Source organism: Odontesthes bonariensis, chromosome 9 (genome assembly GCF_027942865.1).
Source record: "Odontesthes bonariensis isolate fOdoBon6 chromosome 9, fOdoBon6.hap1, whole genome shotgun sequence".
NCBI lineage: Eukaryota > Metazoa > Chordata > Actinopteri > Atheriniformes > Atherinopsidae > Odontesthes > Odontesthes bonariensis.
Genome location: NC_134514.1, coordinates 21245326 through 21266682, shown reverse-complemented (window position 1 = coordinate 21266682; position 21357 = coordinate 21245326). Strand labels below are relative to the sequence as shown.

General features: G+C 42.5%; 1 protein-coding gene across 3 annotated transcripts in view; it reads left to right on the top strand.

Annotated features, from left to right (window-relative positions):
- The window catches only part of dync2h1 (dynein cytoplasmic 2 heavy chain 1), a 101403-nt gene that overhangs the window by 20162 nt on the left and 59884 nt on the right, over positions 1 to 21357 (top strand). Inside the window, exons 38-67 of one of the 3 annotated variants that reach the window (XM_075473597.1) lie at positions 7 to 189; positions 1000 to 1223; positions 1422 to 1537; positions 4192 to 4391; positions 4594 to 4725; positions 4951 to 5083; positions 5340 to 5547; positions 5647 to 5776; positions 6025 to 6180; positions 7194 to 7453; positions 8271 to 8517; positions 8677 to 8828; positions 8964 to 9108; positions 9746 to 9848; positions 11998 to 12144; positions 12838 to 12962; positions 13368 to 13616; positions 13902 to 14010; positions 14505 to 14618; positions 15107 to 15249; positions 15609 to 15690; positions 16489 to 16649; positions 16792 to 16929; positions 17982 to 18095; positions 18200 to 18360; positions 18554 to 18677; positions 18834 to 18955; positions 19082 to 19168; positions 19956 to 20082; positions 20952 to 21102. In XM_075473597.1, coding sequence (XP_075329712.1) covers positions 7 to 189; positions 1000 to 1223; positions 1422 to 1537; positions 4192 to 4391; positions 4594 to 4725; positions 4951 to 5083; positions 5340 to 5547; positions 5647 to 5776; positions 6025 to 6180; positions 7194 to 7453; positions 8271 to 8517; positions 8677 to 8828; positions 8964 to 9108; positions 9746 to 9848; positions 11998 to 12144; positions 12838 to 12962; positions 13368 to 13616; positions 13902 to 14010; positions 14505 to 14618; positions 15107 to 15249; positions 15609 to 15690; positions 16489 to 16649; positions 16792 to 16929; positions 17982 to 18095; positions 18200 to 18360; positions 18554 to 18677; positions 18834 to 18955; positions 19082 to 19168; positions 19956 to 20082; positions 20952 to 21102 — 4543 coding nt within the window. Of the gene's footprint in view, positions 1 to 6; positions 190 to 999; positions 1224 to 1421; positions 1538 to 4191; positions 4392 to 4593; positions 4726 to 4950; positions 5084 to 5339; positions 5548 to 5646; positions 5777 to 6024; positions 6181 to 7193; positions 7454 to 8270; positions 8518 to 8676; positions 8829 to 8963; positions 9109 to 9745; positions 9849 to 11979; positions 12145 to 12837; positions 12963 to 13367; positions 13617 to 13901; positions 14011 to 14504; positions 14619 to 15106; positions 15250 to 15608; positions 15691 to 16488; positions 16650 to 16791; positions 16930 to 17981; positions 18096 to 18199; positions 18361 to 18553; positions 18678 to 18833; positions 18956 to 19081; positions 19169 to 19955; positions 20083 to 20951; positions 21103 to 21357 lie in introns of all 3 variants that reach the window. The other 2 variants (XM_075473596.1, XM_075473595.1) reach the window with 2 other exon arrangements.

The window sequence follows — 21357 nt, the reverse complement described above, 5'->3', positions numbered from 1 at the left end:
TTTCAGGGAATCGATGTGAAATCAATGGGACGGATATTTGTGGGGTTGGTGAAGTGCGGAGCATGGGGCTGCTTTGACGAGTTCAACCGTCTAGAGGAAGCAGTTTTGTCTGCAGTTTCCATGCAGATTCAGGCCATTCAAGACTCCCTCAAACATCACAAAAACACATGTGAACTGCTGGGGAAAGAGGTCAGGAATTCAAATGAATAGATAAAAAAAAAATACATTCAACAGTGTGTTCAAGTACTGATACCAAAAAATACTTACGTAGCATTTCTTTTTGCAGCTTTTTCTTCATTGTTGTACCTTTTTTTTTTTTTTTTAAATTCACTGGCTTGTGACAAAGTGTGTCTTCTTAACTTACAACTTATCTATAGCAAGTTATTTTTCATTTGTTGTGTTGTAATTTGCCCGGGTCTTTATTCATCAGACCACAGATGGAACTATATTAAAGGGGAACTGCGGTATTTTCAACATTAAGCCTCTTTTCTGAGTCGTCTGCAATGTTTTAGAACCCCCCTCACTGCTTTTTTGATGTTTTCTGCTGTCTCCGGTATTTGCCTAATTTTGATTCTTCTCAACCTGCTTCAGAATGGCAAGTCATGCGCATGTCCAAAAGGTCCGTAAAAGCACCATAAACGTCCGTTTTCAAAATCATCAACTCACCGGAGTGGTTACTGGTGTGCACTGGTAATCCATATCAAATTCCGTGGTGAAAAGTTGCTTCTGTCGCGTTTTATTTGGCAGCTCGTTCATGCTCGCACTATTTTCTTAGCGGTGGCGGAGTAATATCAACGAACATCCAGTACAAAATGTCAAATAAAACACGACAGAAGCAACTTTTCGCCACGAAATTTGATATGGATTACCAGTGCACACCAGTAAACATTGCAGACGACTCAGAAAAGAGGCTTAATGTTGAAAATACCGCAGTTCCCCTTTAATGCTAATATGGCATGCCTTATGACAACAATTTTTCCTCTTTTCCTCATCCTCCAGGTGGAACTGGACCCAAACTCCGGGGTATTCATCACTTTGAATCCAGCGGGAAAAGGCTACGGAGGCAGGCAGAAGCTTCCAGACAACCTGAAGCAGCTGTTCAGGCCAGTGGCCATGAGCAGACCGGACAACGAACTCATTGCTGAAGTCATCCTCTACTCGGAGGGCTTCAAAAATGGGGAAATACTGGGGCGCAAATTGGTTGCAATCTTCAACCTGGCCAGGTAGTAATTGTGGGGTTCATTCACAGTTTTATTTGCTGTTTATATTCAGCCCATAACCAGAATATTAATTACAACAGTCCGCTGTGGTCTGTTAACTGTGTGGATAAGTGATCTTACTTTTGAGTGTTACAGCCAGGGCTACAGTCAGCTGGGACTGTGTGAGTATGTATGGAAATCCGTCTTTATTTGTCTGCCCAGGGAGTTGTTGACACCCCAGCAGCACTATGACTGGGGTCTACGCGCTTTGAAGACTGTGCTGAAGGCCTGTGGCAGTCTCCTGCAGCAACAGAGGAGAACTCTTGACAAGGAGAAGAGTAAGTCTCCCTTTGGCTGTTTTCTTTTTCTGTGAGGCGTTTTTTTTTTTTTTTCCTTTTCCAATATTGGAGCGTGACAAGAACATTATGTATGCAGCACCGGCCGTGACCACGGGTCATATTCTTTGCTGCCTAAAATACACAGTATAGCAAATGCGGTTCACAGCAGTGTTACAAGCATCTGGCGGATGCCAGTTACATTTGGCAAATGTTACAGAGGCAGAGCACAGGGACTCGTAGCTAAGAACACTGCTGCATGTTGAGGTGTCCGATCCCATCCCATCAAGTGTTGAAAGAGGGTTTTATTGCAGCCAGTCACACAATCGGCTGATTTGACTGAATCCGAGTCTGATCAATTGCCTCAAGTCATGACTCAATCCCGAGTGATCCTACAAGTCTGAAAATAATATTGTATAATTGTATAATTTCCCCTTTGAGATAGATAAAGTGCTTTTTCACTTTTTAAAAATTTCATTTAATTTGATTTGTGCTTGAGGCTAGAGGCTCAGCCGCTGCATCTCCAACCTGACTATCGGTTGCATTATTCCATTGTAGTGCCAGGCGCTGACAAGTGAGTGAGTGCATGGCATAAGAACGATTAAATCTCTAGTCGGGCAGCGTGGATTTTTAGCTCTCTCAAAACTGTCCTTTGTTGGTCCAAGTATGTTACGGATGTGAATATTTGAATGACCCTGCAACCAAAGTTGCACATGTCCAAATATTTCAGCACACAAAATACAAGATGTATTATTTTTAGAAATCCTTTGAGTTGGAATCTTCTGTTGGCAACTTTGATTCAAAGCCAGGCTGGAAATCTGAAAATAATTTTTATTTGACGTGTGTGTGTGTGTGTGTCTTTTTATTTTCCAATCTTGGTCTTTTCTGAGATAGTTGTGACATTACTCACCAAAAAGAAAACAGTATAGATGGCCAGTTTAGATGTATGAGATCTTGATATGCTTACCCTCAAGCAGTGACCGTAGTATCAGTGTTTCAGTCATCCATAAACATTAGGCTATTAGGCTACATGAATTCCAGATGCAAATATAATGATCAAATGTGTTCGGCTTTCTATTACCGAAATACTTCATTTGAATGTCAGAAACTGACTGCAGGGTATAAGCCATTAGATGTAATACGGTGAATTCGTTTATAAGTCGTCTGACTGTTGGACACTCGACAGCTTCCTCAAGAGGCCGTGAGCAATTTTATCACAAAGGAAGAATATGCACAAGTACGCTTCCATGTTGTTTAACATTGCACACAGCCAAAAACTGACTGAAGTGGGTCAGGATTTAACGCTGGATGTTATTTGTCCTTTGTAGATAATTTAACATGTAAGAGAACCAAACTGACTGTCATTTTTTTTTTTAAATCTTACATTGTCCCAGTAATGTATATTTTGAATGTAAAGTCTAAGTAAGAAAAAGAATCCTTCAGTATTTGCGATGAGAAAACCATCTCTATTGTCAGACCATCATGTTTTTGCCTTGTTGTGTTCATCAAAGTCGGCTGTGAAATTCACCCCAAAGCCAAAAACAGCCAGGAATCCCCGCTCTGTGTCTGATAAAAAAGAAAAGTCCTGACTTTTTCCACTTCAAATTTTAAATAATCTGTAAGCTTAGTTTCAGGCCATTTGGTCAAAATGTCTGAAATGGGAAGTGCAGGAAAGTGCAGTACTAACAGCCACTTTCTGACCTCAGACACAGAAAGTCGATACAAAAGACAGACGGAAATGACTATGGTGAACACTTGACTGGTATGGAGATGCTCTTCCTGCACCTAACGTGGTCGCATCGCAGAATGTTTTATCGGTGTGAGCGTTTTTTTTTTTGTGTATTCCTGCACAAAGACCAGCCATTTCTCCATACACCTCCCGTCCTTCCTGTCAAAGTCCTTCAATAAAGACGCACCATCAACTGACGTGAAGTCCAAAAGCATCCTTTAAAACTTTCCTTCCCGAGAGTTTTTCCCCATTTGTACTTTTGTCCTTCTCCACGCTCTTGTTTTTCCAAACACCTCACCAGACTTGTTCTGTTTACCTCCTCGGCACCTTCTTCGCCCCTGGTCTGACCTCTCATTAGGTCTCTCTCAGATGCCTGCCTGTCGATGCTGCTTTCGTCCCACTCGTTCTCATACTCTGCCCTCTGCCTCCCCCCACATCCCCTTTGTGTCCCTTCTTTTCAGTATCTTCTCGTCTGCCTCTCTCCTCGTTTTCCCCTCCGCCTTTTCTCGACTCTCTCCCTCGCTCCCTTTCAAATCTTTCTGGTTCACTACCCGCCCTTTATCTGTCCAACGCAGACACATTTCCACACCGCGCACATCTCCTGTCTGTCAGTGAGTCCCCGAGGTGATCCTACGTTGTCTCTATGTCGTCTGGCCTAGTGTTGTTGCGGAAAAACACCTCATTTGTGCCTGCAGGGTCTTTCAAAGTCATAGATCATGGCAGGCTTTGGTAATTAGCACATGTGCAAGAGCAAAACAGTTTTGACTAGACATGCTTTTGTATTAGTCTCTGTATCAGTCTTATTGTTATTGTTTTGTTTCTTTGCAGTTTTCTCTGGAAGGAAGCAATAAGAAATATCCAACAAGATCTTTTTTGACTTGTTCTTCCTGCTTTGAATGTGAAACTAATTTCTTTCATCTACAAGCAGTCCAGGAGAGCACTCTGGTGGTGCAGGCATTGAGACTGAACACCATGTCCAAGCTGACATTTGCGGACAGCTCACGGTTTGACGCTCTGGTCAGAGACGTCTTCTCTGGGATTGATTTCACCAATGTGGACGACCAGATACTAATGCATGCGTTAGAACAAGTCTACAAGGAGGCACAACTTGAACTAATACCCAGCCAGGTGTGTGTACGGGGTTATCATTTACTGTCTGAAAATGTAAATGTTCTCTGTGATGAAATGTTTTGTGAAATGTCATTTAGCCAGTTTGACGAACTCCTTACTGCGGCTTGTCTGTTATAAGCAACGGTGAATGGTTTGCTAACAAGGTGCCAGGAAAAATAAAAGACACAATAACCAACAGCTTTGTTGATGACTGTTTCAGCTGAAAAAAGCACTGGAGCTTAATGAACAGCTGAGGCAACGTATGGGGATAGTCATTGTTGGGCCAAGTGGAGCAGGCAAGTCTACTCTCTGGAGAACGCTCAGGGCTGCTCTCAGCAAGACAGGCAAAGTGGTACGTAGAGACTCAACCTCCTCTTTGGATTTTTATTTATCCGTTCAACTGTATATTTGTTATTTCATTAGAAACAAACTATTCAAAATGTTTCCATTGGGCATAACTTTGCCTCCAATAGAATTGACCATATCAAAGATTATGAAAAGAGTTACTTTAAAGTTTAGGTCTGTTAAAAACATTCCCAGCCTTGTTATCAGAGTGTAATTTTGCTGATTTTTGTAGGTGAAGCAGTACACAATGAATCCTAAGGCCATGCCCAGACACCAGCTTTTGGGACATATAGACATGGACACCAGAGAATGGGCCGATGGCGTTCTCACACACAGTGCCAGGACGGTGGTCAGAGAACCACAGGGTAAGTGGGAGACACAATGAGTGCAGTGATACTGATATATATCAGTGATACTGAGTGCACTGATAATCTGTCTTGTTTACCAAGATGTTTGACAACTTAATGCAGTTTGTTCTTCATTTTGGTCCACTTTAGCTGGAAAACCTCTTAAACTGCACCCAATACACTTATACTGAAGTTAGCTCAAAGTAATATACATTTGTTGTACACTGAGCTGTGAGTATTGCACTGAATGCATATGTATTTTTGTATTTCCAAGAGGTGAACTCCTGGATAGTGTGCGATGGGGACATTGATCCAGAGTGGGTTGAGAGTCTGAACTCTGTCCTTGATGACAATCGGTTGTTAACCATGCCTAGCGGCGAGCGCATCCAGTTTGGACCCAATGTTAACTTCCTGTTTGAGACTCACGACCTCAGCTGCGCCTCGCCTGCTACCATATCCCGCATGGGCATGATCTTTCTCAGGTTAGACAGCGTTTCAGGACTGTACGTATGTGGATCAGACTCTATCTTTCTCAATGCTTGCGTCATTGTGTGTGCTTGTTTGTTGTTGTTCTTCTGAAGTGATGAAGACATCGATGTGGCTGCCTTGGTGAAATCGTGGTTGAGGGGTCAGCCAGACGAGTGCCGCAGTAATCTGGAAAACTGGCTTGGAGATTACTTCCAAAGAGGTCTGGACTGGGTCCTCAAACAGGTAACTTTTTCTACATCCTACCACTACACTATTGTCTGTTTTAAACACATTTAATTCTAAAAGTTTTTGCCTTAAAGCCTAAATGCTCCTGTCTTAATTCCCCTTGCACAACAACCTGCTAACCTGCATCTGTGTTTTCTGTGTATGTTGAAATACTGACTTCCCGAATTGTCAGTCATTCTATTTTTAGACGATTTATCTCGTAATGAACCTTACATATCCCATTCTATCCTCTCCCTGAACATCAGAATGACTTTGTGGTGGAAACTAGTCTGGTGGGTACGGTGTTCAATTCTCTGTCTCACCTCAACGCTGTGACCGAAAGAGGACAGTTCATCGTTGGACTTCTGAGAGGCATGGGAGGAAACCTCAATTTCAAAACACGGCAGGAATTTGCCAAGGAGGTGAGGATCCCTGCGTTTTCTCCTTCAAGGTCGACATTAACAATGGGTCATCATCTATTGGGTCCTTAAAATCAGAGCAAAGCAGGACTACATCACTGACAGATATGAACATCCGGACAAATGATTAAAACAGTCAGCACGTAAATTAAATAAGGTCCCGAAATCCCAGCAAAATGAGGAGCGCAGGTGTGTCCCCAGATCGGCTCAAATGAAACAAATGCGTTAAGTTTATTTCGACTGAGGCAGATTGCTTATATGTGAAACACCAAACACACACCGCAGACACGAAATAGTCACCAAAACGTGTTGACCTTTCAGCCATGGAGAGGGTTCAACAGATATACATCAGCGCAGCATGAGCCCGCCGGCGGTCACAGCGGTTTATCAGCGTATCTGTTATCAACAGCTGTCTCAGATAAAAGTTTGGAAAAGTACCAGGTGAACAACGGGGCATTTATTATAAACTCTATCGCTGCCGCTCTGCACAAAATGAATCCCCAGAGTGTTCACTGGTCATAGTTTGGCCTAAGACTTCCCTTCCCTCAGTGGGCGTGCTGACTGAACCTTTGTGATCCACTCCTGGATCTGCTGCTGTGTTGCCAGGTCTGCAGTTGTGACACGTATGAGCTTCACACTCCATGAAAGTATACCAGATTTTCTTGTTCTGCTATTTAAGTAGACGGCCCAAGTTCTGCAAATTCTGGTATCCAGGGAAATCGCCTTTTCATGATGAGGGTAAAACTGTTAGCTGGCTAGTGTCTCGTACCTTTACAACATTTGAGTGTTATGGGTAGGATTGGCTTTTTCTGTCCTTATATACTCAATGTGTAACCCATTGTGTGATGGAATTGTTAAGAAAAATGGATGAAAAACACTTTAACTGTCCAGTAAAACACATGTCTTTGCCTTTTGACATGTTTTGAGCAGCTGCTGTCTAACACACTTGTTTTATTTACATGCTGTTGCTTTACTCACACTTTGATATTTGCCCTTATTTGCTTTCATTTCTGCAGTTGCTCAGTTGGGCTAGGGAAAGCCCACCGGATGCCAGAAAACCGCTCGATACCTACTATGACTCTGACAGCGGAAATCTTGCTGCATACGTTTTCCAGCGTCCCGAGGGTCTCGCGCTGGAACAGTTCTCTCACACGCACATGCTACCTGTAATAGAGACTCGTGGCATGCTAAGAGGTCTGCACGGATTCTTCCCATGGCTCACAGCTCAGCACAGGCAGCCCTTCATGGTGGTAGGCCCCGAGGGCTGTGGAAAAGGGTAATTGAATATGCATTACAAGTGCATGCGCAAACAAAGTACAGAAGCACAATCGAGCACAATTGTCATCTTGGTCTTCTGGTAGAAAAAGGGATCGGCAAGGCCACAGTGAAGGAATGTTCATCACACTCGAAAATGGGGCCCAAAGATGACAAAATCTGACAAAATAGACCCTCAAATTGACAAAACAACACCATCAACGGTGAAATCAAAGCAGCTCTTATTCAAAACTCGGGCTTTCTGGTGAATGCACTGATACATACACATATGTTTATGTTTTATGTGCTCAGGCTTGAGTGAGTGCTCAAAGAGTCGTTGCCTCAGGAGTGATTGCTTCCCTTGAAGTACAAGGGGTCACTCAGTTTGCCTTTTAGTTTGCCTTTGGGTTGAGTATCTCTCAGGGTTTTCTCTTCTCATCCTCTTGTCTTGCCCCGCTTCTTCTAAAACGTCACTATGCCAGTTAGACACTGGGTTTGTCCGATTATTCCCTTGACAAAAGAACATGTCATTTGTTCACACACTGATAACATGGACTAAGCATGCATAATCATACACACAACCAGTGTACCTCTTATGGTTATTTCATGCTCGTGATGTGCCTATTTTTGCCTTCGAGTCGGCTATTACAAACACTATTCCTTAGATCCGAAGAGGGCCCTTTTGTTGCAGCGTGAAAACGTCTCTTGTCCCGACACCATCCAAACATGTATGTCACTGAGCTGCGTAAATGTTTATGCATTTAGGAGTTTGACTGAAGTCTTTCCACAAAGTGAGATGACGTCTCTTGACCTTGCTGGGCGTGTCGCTTACTCTGCAGCATGCTCCTGCGCTGCGCCTTCTCTCGGCTGCGTTCCACCCAAGTCGCTGTGGTTCACTGCAGCGCCCAGACCTCATCTCGCCATGTCCTCCAGAAGCTCAGCCAGACGTGTCTGCTGCTCAGTTCAAACACTGGCCGAGTGTTCAGACCCAAGGACTGTGAGAACCTGGTCCTTTACCTAAAAGACATCAACCTGCCCAAACCAGACAAATGGGGGACCAGCAACCTCACTGCCTTCCTGCAACAGGTTAAAATGATAACGTGAATGAGCAAAGAATACTGATGGTTCGATAAACGATTGAAGGAATAGATTAAGCACAGAATATGGCATTGGTTCAAATCACCTTTGTAAAATAAAGTGCACCTGGCATGATTTTGACACCCCTTCTACCGGCCTTTCCTCCAGGTGTTGACATATAAGGGATTCTATGATGAAAATCTAGAGTGGGTGAGTCTTGAGAACATTCAGGTGGTGGCCTCCATGTCAACGGGCGGCGCCGTCGGCAGCCATTCACTCACCTCCCGCTTCACCTCGATTGTACGCGTCTGCACCATAGAGTAAGTACGGCACAAGTGACCTAAAAGGAAACAGCAGTTCTTTGTACGTGCACATATTTTTTTTCACTTTTGGTTTCCCTCTAACTCTGAACCTTTTTCCTTATTTCCGCCCACTGTTTCTCTGCTATCCATTAGCTATCCAGACAGAGAGCAGCTGCAGAACATCTACTCTGCTTACCTGCAACCCGTTCTCCAGCATAGCCTGGGCAACCAGGCAGCCTGGGCCAGCACGGGAAAAACACACCAGCTGTCTGGGTCTCTTGTGCAGCTTTATGAACAGGTATTGGATTTGATGGTTTGACGTTCATTAATGGGTATATCTGCGTATGCGATGACTGGATAAACGAGAAATTAGATGATCCATATATGTTCTGTCTAAAATACATACACACATGAAGCACGTCCACGTTTAAGTAATCGTTCCAAGCCTTTACAGTTACTTATGTTGAAGATTCTCATGCGTGGCACAGAGGAATAATGTTTATTCGAATTGCACAACTTTGCCCTAAAGTAGACGGTGTCACCAAATGCCTTATAGGACGGCTTTTCTGCCTGTTTGAAATGTCAGATTATGTGATACTTGATGGTGGGATGCTCATGTTTGCACACTCTGTTCTGAAAGTGGATTATAGACTCTGAACAGAACCTTTGAATTTATACCTTGTCCGTGTGGTAATTTATGAAAAGACAGAGTGAGTAGTGAGTGAGTAGCTTATGCCTTCAAGTAGGATGATATAGATATTAAGTGTACACGGGAAACTGCTGGATGGCATGCAAGCTTGTACAAGTTAAAGCTCCAGAGAGGCAGAAGTATTTTGGAGAGAGAATTTTAATGAATTAGCACACACACCTTTTTTAAAAAAAAAATATTTAAATAATTTCTAATAATATTTTTCTGTTTGTTTCTGTCCGCCAAGGTGAAAGCTAAGTTTACTGTAGATGACCACAGTCACTACCTGTTTACCCCCTGTATCCTCACAGAATGGGTCCTCGGCCTCCTTCGATATGACCTCACTGCCGGTAACCAAAGTCAAAAGTTCACCTGCATAAAATGTATTCCTGTGTTTGAGCACTTTTTGATGGGATTAATGATAATTTAAACATAGAATACAGTGAAGCAGCAAAAAACTTTTTTCTTTGCAAAGAGAGAGCTACGTCGCTCTCCCTGACTGAGAGGAAGGAAAAAAAGTGGAGCGTTTTTTTAAGCTTTTTTTCCTTTTTTTGATAGCGAGTTGAATTATTATCGCTCTCCTTGTATTATTATCCCATCTTTTTTTGTCCTGTGTTTTCTTTTTTTTTTAACATTAACAAGTGGAAACCTTCATCATCAAATCTGTGGTCTGGAAAGGGCTTTTTATCCCCATTTAAGAGAAAAATGCTGTTTGCAAACAAACCCCACAGTTGAATCTTTTTTTCTATTTCTATGTTGTTGAGTAACTTAAAGCACCGATGACTCGGTTTTGACTCAAGTGGCTCAGTTACTGTTTCCAACTTTCACCTTTTTCTTCAGTCTGTCTTTCTTTTTCTACCTCCTCTCTCCTTTCCTCAATTCCTCTGTCACTCATCTCTCTCGCCCCCTTTTATCATCCCCTCCCTTTGGTGTCCTTTCATCTCTCCCTCTGTCAGTCTTTCTCTCCTTCTGCAATGTGTTCCTGCTGTGATAGAGAGTCCAATCATTTATTTTAATTAAACGCGTCAGCAGGCAAACTTCTCTTTTGCTAGGCTCGACATTTTTGTTTTTGACTCACTCTTTTCCTCTTCTGCCCATTTCCTCCCACTGCTGCTGCTTACCTTCTCTTTGGTATGTGAAAACCTTTTTTCTCTTCATATTATTCCTGTGACTTTGGTCAAGTATGTGACGGCCTGTTTTCGAGTTTAAATGAGGGGAGGTCACACAGGAAGTCACTTTTTTTCTTGACAGCTATCTAATGAATCTGTGGGAAGTAATTGATCGTCTTTATTTTACACTAGTGGTATGATCACCACTGAAGTGGTTTTGGGCCAACGTCAAAGGTATAGAAAAGCACTTCACCGTGACAACTGGGCGATGACTCGTTGCAGATTTTAAATTCAAATTTAGTGTGCCAGGAAAACCCCAGAGTGTAAACTGTGTCACTGTTTGACTTCTTCCTCAAAACAATCTCGATAACATGACAGTCATTTTTTAAAGCAGTGGCCCATCAGCTGCCTGCTCTTTCTTTTTTTCTGGCTTGCAACACTCTTCTATTTTCTCGGGGGAATTCAGCACATTTAGTCTCGCCCTCCACAGTGCTTTTCTCATGCTTCACAAACAGCCCTTTGACTCATGAGTCCTTAGTCATTCTGTTAACACTGAACTTATTATTCCCCTGTGTGAAACTATAGATATGGACAGATTAAAAAAAAAAAATACACATTGTATTTGTAGTTGATAGGTTAGGAGCACAAAAGGACTTTCTCTGCAGACTAGTTGAATGTTCTAGTAAAAAAAAAAAATAAATTCCAGTGCACAGAGCGAAGGTGTGCAAAGGTTTTGAGCTACCTCTCATCTCAACCTATTTTGCTTCCAAGGAGTCTTGTAATCTTTTAAAGGTCTCGAATGGTAGTTCTCTGGGCTTTTTCAAGCGTCTCATCAGAAATGGGCTCCATGGAAGGGCATTCTAAAGGAAGGGAAACGGCGAGAAAAGGAGAAAGTTTGCCAGATGACACAAGAAGTGGACTGAAAATCAGTTACAACAGGTTTAATGGAGGAATGAATCCTCCCCAGAGCTCTGACCTGCACATTATTGAGGCAGTGTGGGATCATCTTGACAAAGCGCAAAACAAAAGGCAGCCGACATCCAAAGAAGAGCTTTGAAATGTCCTTCAAGAAAGCCTGAGAACTGTTCCTGAAGACTACTTAAAGAAATGAGAAGAAAGCTTGTCTAAGAGGGTTCCAACTGTGTTCAAGAGTTGACTTTTTCAAGCTCATAAAAATGCTGCTTTATTTACTCGTTTCAGAAAGTTGCTGCACCGGTTTTTCCTTTTTCCACGGACTATATATAGAAATGAGGGGTGGCTCAAGACTTTAGTACAGTGCCGTACAAACGGCATTTTTTGGTATAAATGTGCACAGCTATCCTATTGAGCATTGACCCAATGATGTGCGTGTGTCTCCCCAACTCCATTTTAGCCCAATCTAATTTGACAGACAGCGTGCTGGAGGTGGTGGCATATGAGGCCAGGAGGCTGTTCAGAGACCGGCTCGTTTCCTCCAAAGACCTTCACACCTTTGATAACATCCTCTCGTCCATCATACGGGGAGACTGGGGCTCTGACGCTCTAGATAACATGACTGGTATGGCACAGCTCTTCATTTGCTGCTCATTCATCAGCAGGACACTTCTGCTAAGCGGGAAGGATTCCATTATACTGGAGATGAAGTGCTCGAATAGGTTCATGTCAACATTTACAGACTGTCACTCCTGCCTGAAGGAAAGCCTTATTTGATTATTTCAGAGCTCCTTTGACAGCTCAGCATATGGCTTTGGATTGGGCAATTTCGCTGCTAACAGTCTGTTTACTTACTTTAAACCAGCATGACATTAATAATTCCATTTTTTTTTTTAAGTTGGTTTTACTGCTTGAAATTACATGGCTTGTAGACACACTGTGTGCTTAGTCATGTTTCTTATCCACTGATCAAGGATATAATGCTACCCACAGCTGATTGCATTTAAATCTATTTCTAATTATAGGAGGTTTGATATGTTGGCAACTGACTGTGAATTGTGGTTTTGGCTGGCAACGTGCCAGCGTGTTCTGTGGCTTCTAATGGGAGATGCACAAAGTCATACAAGAATCAATGTTATCTTGTCTTACGGAGGGCCCCTCTGGATCATTAGAACGTGAGACTGAAAGTTCCTCCCCGCGCTGCAAACAACAACTTGTAGAAACGCTGTTTTTGTCACCTCATTCCAATAGTCAGCGTATATGTTGTTTGATATGTGGGCATGCTATTAAAAGTCTGCAATGTTTTTCCTGCCTGCAGATGGGTTCTATGTGACATGGGGAGCCTCTGAAGGGGCTGTGATGGCTCCAGGCCAGCCTCTGCCTCCTCACGGTAAACAATTGGGTCGCCTGGATTCTGCCGATTTAAAACAAGTTGTACAGAAGGTATGCAGTGAGGAACTGTTTTATTCTCTGGTCTGTGATGTCTTGTTTGAGTGACTATGCACATTTTTTTATGGACTTGCATACAGGAATAGAGCAATTGAGTTTATTTTTTATTCATGCTGCTGTTTTGTAACAATGACACTGTGGAGGAGACGCATTTGAAGAATAAGAGACGCTATGTTTGATATTTGCCAACTGAATATTCAAGTTTTCATGTTTTTGGGATGATTAACATTGCTATTTTACAACATCACCATGGTGATTTGAAGATGTATTTTACTCTTGCTGCTGTTATTCTGTTGTTGTTGTGTTTGTTTGGGTATTTTAATTTCATCATATTTTTTTTTTAGTGTCTGTTTTTTAGCTCCAATCCTCTATGGTCTTTTTTTTTCCTGTCTTCACCAGGGAGTAGTGCTGTACAGCCGTGATAACAAAGAGCTGGACCTTCTCCTGTTCTGGGAAGTGTGCGACTTTGTGTCCAGGGTAGATCGAGTTCTGAGCCGACCCGGCGGCTCTCTGCTTCTGGCGGGGCGGAGTGGAGTGGGTCGGCACACAGCCACGTGCCTGGTGTCACACATGCATGGATACACCTTGTTCACACCGAAAATTTCCCGTGTTTATACCCTGAAGCATTTCAGCAATGATCTCAAGTCGGTGAGAAGGGCTTTTATCGGCTTAACTGTTTCCTATTATGCTTAAGCAACTGTTTTTTGGAGAATACTCCCAGAGATAATCACATTATGTCTTCAAGCTGTTCAGTAACATGTGTTTTTCAGATTGAATTTAGTTTTTATTTGCCACCTGTTCCAAGCACAAAGTTGAAAGAATGATCGCTAATGAAAGTGTTTTGTCAGTATGTCTGTGGTGGGTTTATGATGGGATAAAAATGTTCATGTATCTATGAAATGTATATGTAATATACATGTACTATATACTCAGGTGATGCAACTGGCAGGTCTGGATGGCCAACAGGTGGTTTTGCTATTGGAGGATTATCAGTTTGTCCACCTGGCTTTCTTAGAAATGGTGAACAGCCTGCTGTCTTCAGGTGTGTGTCTGCATTTACATTCTTATGAAAACAGATCTGAATCCTCGCAGTGTAGTTTAGAGAGGATTAATTGCAGCACTGTTTCTTGGCAGAGTGTGCTGACGTGCTAGAAACGAGCCTCCTTTGAGCTTTAGACGTTTTTGGTTGGAACGATGTCTTTTGAGCTTTTTGCTGAGCCAAACTGGCTGATTCTACCACTATCTAGATTTGTTCCAGGTTAAACTAGCTATCCTTCACTTTCCGCTTCATTTCCAGCAGGCAGATTTGCAGGGTGGTATGAATCTTCACGTAAATGTGGATATGTTTATTTCAGAAAAGGCTAAACTATTCCTGGCATGTGACCGTCTTATTGTAGCTAAATAAATTCTCAAAAGTATGATTAGTCCACTTGATGTTCCTGTGAAAATGAACCATGCACTGCAGCGGCAACAAAAACCACAAAGCCATGCTAAGTCTTTTGCTGCCTCTAAGAGACGATATGTGTTATTTTTCAGGTGAAGTTCCTGGTTTGTATACCCCAGAGGAACTTGAGCCATTACTCTCATCTCTCAAAGATGCGGCTTCCCATGATGGATTCACAGGACCTCTCTACAACTACTTTTCCTTCAGTCAGTATCAATAACTATCAATAGTTTGCCCCTTTCCCCCGATATGTCCACCCCTATCTAAAAAGTATGTGTTGTAAATCTCTGCTGCATTAGTGCAATTTCTTTCCACAGAGGGTTGTCCTCCTTTCTTTTCTTTTCTTTTCTGACTCTGTTCTTCTGCCTCCCTGCTGTGTGTGTGTGCTGCAGAAATGGCAGCATGTCACCGAAGCACTAGCTTCTGCCAGACAATCAAATCAATAGCTCCACTGTTGTCACAGTTAGCTGCCTAAAGAGCTCTCTGCTCACCTCCCACTCTCCAGCTCTGCCAGTGAGGTACAAGCTGAAAGAGACGATATGAGAGACACAAGAGCTAATGGCTGTCTCCATGTTGTCCCGCACAATGTGTTTTTCTCTGGACAGAATTTCTCAACTTGTTCTTCTTTTCTTTTTCTTTTTCTTTTTCTTTTTCTCCTCCATTAACTGACTTTTGTTTTCTGCATCTTATTTAGGAATCCAGCAGAACCTTCACATTGTGCTGATCATGGACTGCTCCAACTCCAACTTCACCATCAACTGCGAGAGCAACCCGGCATTTTACCGCAAGTGTTCTGTCCAGTGGATGGAAGGATGGTCTGAGAGCAGCATGAAGAAGGTTCGTGCATAACAACAACAACCAAAAACAGATCAAAATTGGATATCAAATGGGCAATTATTGATGAAGCTCATTACGATGAGTGTGGAGTTTTGCTGTACAATAAATGGTATATACCCAGAGTTTTTTAATCCGCCCTTTGATAAGAATAAAATGACTTGTTGTAGACTTACACAAACTAATGCTTCATCAGTGCGTAATCTCTGTAGACCAGTATGGAGCCTCGGTAAGGTCTTGGTACCAAGTAAAATAGATTGCTTGTCGGTCAGTTTTTAAACTAGACAGGTTTTCTTATTCCCTAAAATAATGCCTTCCACCTAAAATGTTGTGTGTGTTAACCTGTTTGTGTACCTTGATAGATTCCTGAGCTGCTGCTGGCAAAGATGGAAGGAGGAGGGGGAGAGAGTGAAAGTGAAAAGTCCTCAAATAGGACAAGCTCAGGTAAAAGCACACTAAACCAAATTTCTTACAGTTATAGAAGAGATGTAGGACGTGCCGCTTCTTTATTTTCGTAGGTTTTTTTATGTGGCTCCTTTCTCTCATTTTACCTATCGTTCATTGACACACACTGGAAAAAAATCAAAGTCTTACCAAGTATATTTGTCTCATTTCTAGTCAAAATATCTCATTACACTTAATATCAGACACAACTGCCTAACAAGTATTATTTCAGCCAGATATAGGGGACGTGTTTGAAGACAATACATCTTGAATATCTTGTTAAATTAAAAAGCCTTGAAAACAAATTGTTTTGAGTCACATATCATATGAAACAAGCTTTTTTTTTTTACATTTGAAGAGGTTTTTAAGCTAATTTCAAGATCACTTTTATCTCAAAAGTCCCAAATATCACATCTTATTTCAAGAAAAAGCCGATTTTCACTAGTTCCATTGGCAGATTTTTTTTGCTTATTTCAAGCAAAAACGTCTTGTATTTGTTGTTTTTCTTACTTATTTTTGGAGGGGCATTTTTTCCAGTGCAGAAACTTGTTTTTTTTTATTATTGGCAAATGATCCAAATATGTAAAGAATACAAAGTTGTGTTCGCGAGAAGCTGCTACCTTTGCAATGTAACTGTGTGTCGACAAGTTTGGTCGAGTTGGTGTTTAAATTGCTTGTTCAAAAGCTCATCAGCCATATTCCTGGCTATGTATTTTTTATTTGTGTCCGTTTGATATGATAAGAATGACTTCATATCTTTAAATCACTTTTTTTTTTTTAACCCTTGGTTCTCTGCAGGATCTGAGAAGGGAGACCTGTGCCGTTTGTTCCTAATGGTCCACGAGTCGTGCAGAGAGCACGGTGCCACACCAAGTCAGTACATGGCCTTTCTGCATGTTTACACAGCTTTGTACAGCCGGAAGCAAAACCAGCTGACAACAAGACAACAGCACCTGCAGGTAAAATAGGGCCTCTACCACATACGCAGTGCAGATTCATACAGTAAAGACGTGTCGGGGCTGGACAAAATAATGAGACACGCAAAGCGTTAATCAACACAATGGTACGCCTCTCACAGGTTGTATTGACATGTGTCTGCAGGCAGGGGTGTCAAAGCTGAACGAAGCAAAGGCATTGGTGGATGATCTGAAGAAGCGGGCTGCAGAGCAGAGTGGACTGCTGAAGACAAAACAACAGGAGGCGGATGCTGCCCTGCAAGAAATCACCACCTCCATGCAGGTGTGTGTGTGTGTGTGTCTGTGTTGCTTGTATTTGCAGGCTTTTATGTTTCCTCTCCTTTCCTCCCCTCTCATCCTCTTCTCCTCTCTCCCTGTCTCTCCTCTCTTCATCTGCGTTTTATGTGACGAGAAACTTTTTCCAGATTTCCCCAGGCTGTGTTCTCCCTGCTGTGAAGACACTATTTATTTCATTTTATGAGCACTGATGTTTATTAGTCTGTTTTATGACTTCTCATCCAATGTTCTCTATATTCTGATATCCACATTTCCATTTCCTCCTTCGGGCTCTGTCTTGAGGACAGATAGATGGATAAAAGGAAGCGAACCTCTGTTGGCCAGTTATGATATTTTACTGTTTCTTCACTCTGGAGAATGTGCATTTTGAGTACTATAGAAGGAAGAGAGACATAGAAAAAGTAAAAGGACAAACTTTCAGACTGTTTGCAGAGTCATAATTATCTGCTAAACTTGTCCCTTTTGGTCTGTTGCAGCTCTGTTGCCTGTGGAGACAGAGACAGCAGGGAGGAAAAAACAAGTGACTGATGCTTTGTAAAGACTGACACATTCAGTGTTGGTAGCAGTAGAGGGAAAACGAGAAGGAGATTTGAAGGAGAAAAAAAGGGGAATACTTTATAAACCATGTAGCCAACACTTTTCTGTGGGAGAGTTAAAGGAATAGAGAGAACTTAAATAACAAGATCATCCATTGTTTTGGATGAAGATGTGATGGGATGATATGGATAGATATCGGGGACAGAGAGGTCAGAGAAAGGAAGTGTGCTGGGAAACATTCATCCTGTCTCCCTCTTCAGCTTCAGTGACTCTCCCTTTTTCTGGATATTCCTAAACTGAATCTTTGATCTCTACTTAGGACTACAGATGCGTGCCTGAACTATTGCAGAATTGATTTATTATAGTTTTTAACAGGCTGTTACCCTTTGGGAGTCTTTTTTTGTTTGCTTCTTTCTTCTTTTATGGCAAATCACACATGCAATCACCATATTTTTTAAAAAAATCCGGTGTAATGAACATGAGATAACTGTTTGCCTCTAGAATGCCAGTGACCAGAAGACGGAAATGGAAAAGATAAAAGGGAAAATGGCTCAAGAAGTGTCCAAGATTGAAGAGAGAAAAGCCAAAATCGACGACGAGTTAAAGGAAGTACAGGTAAATTGTCTGATTGATCATTTTTTTGTGCTTGTAATCCCATCCGTGCTTAACCCTCACTTGCCTTTGCATCCCTCCCTCCCCTCACCCTTGCTGCCCTCTAGCCTTTGGTAGATGAAGCAAAGCGTGCCGTTGGAAACATCAAGCCTGAGGCTCTGTCTGAGATCCGCTCTCTCCGCATGCCCCCTGACGTCATCAGAGACATCCTGGAGGGTGTTCTTAGACTAATGGGCATCTTTGATACCACTTGGGTCAGCATGAAGAGGTGAGGGAGGAAGAGAAGGGAAGAATGTTACAGAATGATTTGGAAGGGGTTTTGAATTAGCATTTAGGCCACTTTTATCTCGACCGTGACATGCTGAACTCTCACACAAGCTTTCTTTTCTTTTTTCACACAACTTATGATATCCAATGCTTTTCAGTTGCTTCTCTCTTACTCTTACTGCTCTCCTATGTAGCTTTCTCGCTAAGCGTGGTGTGAGGGAGGACATAGCTACATTTGAAGTAAGGAACATCAATCCTGAGATTCGCCAGAGTGTGGAAGAGCTACTCAACAGGAACAAGGCCTCCTTTGAACCAAAGGTCAGCCTGCAGTTTTTGCAGCAGAATAACAATTAGATCTGTTGTTGATGAATATCAAAGAGTCACTTAATGTTTTTTTTTCTTGATCGTGCTTGAATTTCACACCGTGACTGCTGTGCCTGAGTTGTTTCTGTGTGATGCTGTTGTTATCATCAGAATGCAAAGCGTGCCAGTGCGGCAGCTGCTCCTCTGGCTGCCTGGGTCAAAGCCAACGTCCAGTACTCCTTCGTCCTAGAGAGAATAGAACCCCTGGAAAGAGAGCAAGCTGGACTCTTGGAGTAGGAACACACATAAACGCACCTCCAGACAACACCAGAAAATGATTTTCAAGCTTGAAATTACACACATGGCATGCATCCCTAATTCTGCTCTTTTTTTTTTTATCTGTGTGTGCGTTTGTAAAGGAACCTGAGGAAAACGGAGAGTAGGAAGAATAAACTGGAGGATCAACTCAGCAGTGTTGGAGCCAAAGTCAACAAACTGAAAGAGAAGTATGTTTTTATCCATTCCTTCATCCTTTAATCTTTCTATTCGTCTGTAATTCTGAATTATTAAAACATCTCAAAGTTGGATTTTTTTTTATATTACTCCCTCTGGTTTAGTCTTTGGGACTAAATAAGTTTAGCATTCCTCACAGGTACACACATGTTTCTCCCCCTTGCATTTGGTACTTTTTTTTTACAGCGATTGATATAATCAGTCTATGCTGCCTGAGGGTGTTTCTCACGCTTTTTAATTGGCTTCACCCGCTGGTTTAGAATTGGGCAGGTAGTTTGTCTTCAGGGTGTGAGCGATGACATGTGTGCTGATTTTCTGATGTTGCGGTGGGGCATGATCTCCTGTGAATAAAGTTACGAGCAACGACTGAATGAAAGGCCGGTCTTAATTTTCTATCAGATCAAAGATCAAAGCTTAGCAAAAGCAAACTTCATACTGCAGGTGTAACTGAGTTCCCTTGTCCTCTGTGTTGTTCTGTCCTCCATCATCTTTAACTGTTGCTCTCTTTACAAATACTAGTCTTGCCATTCATATTACCATCCATCCATGTTCTCGCAGTTCTCCAATAACTGAAATTTGTCTTACTTCCTCTCAAATCCTCTACACACATATTTGTGCTTCCCTTTCAGTTGCACAGAGGGAGCTATGCGGGCTTACAGTCTATTTGATCGGTCTCTGGTTAAACAAAGAATTATCTAATGATCGTCCTGGAAATCTCAGATGGTCCGACACCGCTTTCCACTTTCTGATATGTATACTGTTTTCTTATTCTCTCCTCAGGTTTCAGTGTCACACAGCAGAGGCTGCTAAATTAGAGGCCGAGGTGACAAAAGCTCAGGACACAATCACTGCAGCCCAGCAGCTCATATCACAACTGGATGGAGAACACACACGGTGGAACGCACAGGTAGTTTAACTTATGGGTGTGTTGATGTGTGTGTTTGTGTGGGAGGGTTTACAAATGTACTCCAAAGGGGGCTAATTTACCATGTAGGAGCAACAGGAGGTGTGGGTGTCAGGGAGTGGAACTGTGTGTGTGTGTGTGTGCTACAGAGGGATGGATCCTGCTGCCTTGGGTCCCCTCTGGCTGTTTTTACTCCTCTCTACAGCATCTGTCTGCGCCTTAATTAAAACACTCAATCTCATGCTGACACACTCACTTGCGCACACACCCTCAACTCTCATGGCCTCGCTCAAGGCCTGCACCAGAGAGCCAGTTTACTCTCCACTCACGTATTTCTATATGCGCACCCGCACATACACACACATGCACAGACCCTCTTTTTGCACACACAACAGTAGCTGCAGCTTACTATATGTTACTGCCTTGAAGCGATTTAATTCTCTTAAAGGAAAAGAGGAGAGGATGAGGAGAGGTGTGCAACAGAATCTTAAGAAACAGAGTTTGGGGTGAGGGGTGGCTGCGTGCTTTCTAGTGTTAATACAGAAGACAAGAGATTACAAAGTCCTGTAAACCTGCAGCTTCAGAGAAGTGTTCGTGTAAGGGCCTTAAGTCTTAACAATCAAGCTTAATGCGAAGTTATTCATCAAAGACATGCGTGTGCATTTGTTATCTCCTGACATGCCGCTTAAGTACCTCAAAGGAATACCGATCAGCCCTGAAGTCATGCAGTTATGTCTGTACGATCAGCTCGTGCATTTGTGTTATCATTTAACATTTTTGTTTTTCGTCTTCCTCCTCTTTTGTCCACGCGGTGCCCTTGTCTAATCCATTCACCTGCTTGTCCGTCTGCTACCGCCCTGTTTCTTTTTCAGATGTCTGAGATTAAGAATGAGTTGGAAACGCTCCCCATCAGGGCTCTGCTTGCCGCAGCCTTCATCACCTATCTGTCTGCTGCTACTGAAGACCGTAGAAGACAGTGTCTGGAGACATGGATGGCTCAATCTGGGCTACAAAGTAAACATAGTAAAACCGCTTTTTAACACGCTAGCATATGCGGACTTCTGCACTCAATAGCCTACGCAAACACCTCTACCCACACACAACCCCATGCATTCAGTTGTTGCACATTGTAAATACACTCCTGAGCTCATTGTCTATTGACAGTGAGGGCTCTTTAAATCGTTATCAAAGGGAGGTTTTGATATATCTCGCTCAAAATTTTACACATCAACCGGTGAGTGCCCAACGGAAAACTGACGATAACTCGTTAAGCGTTGC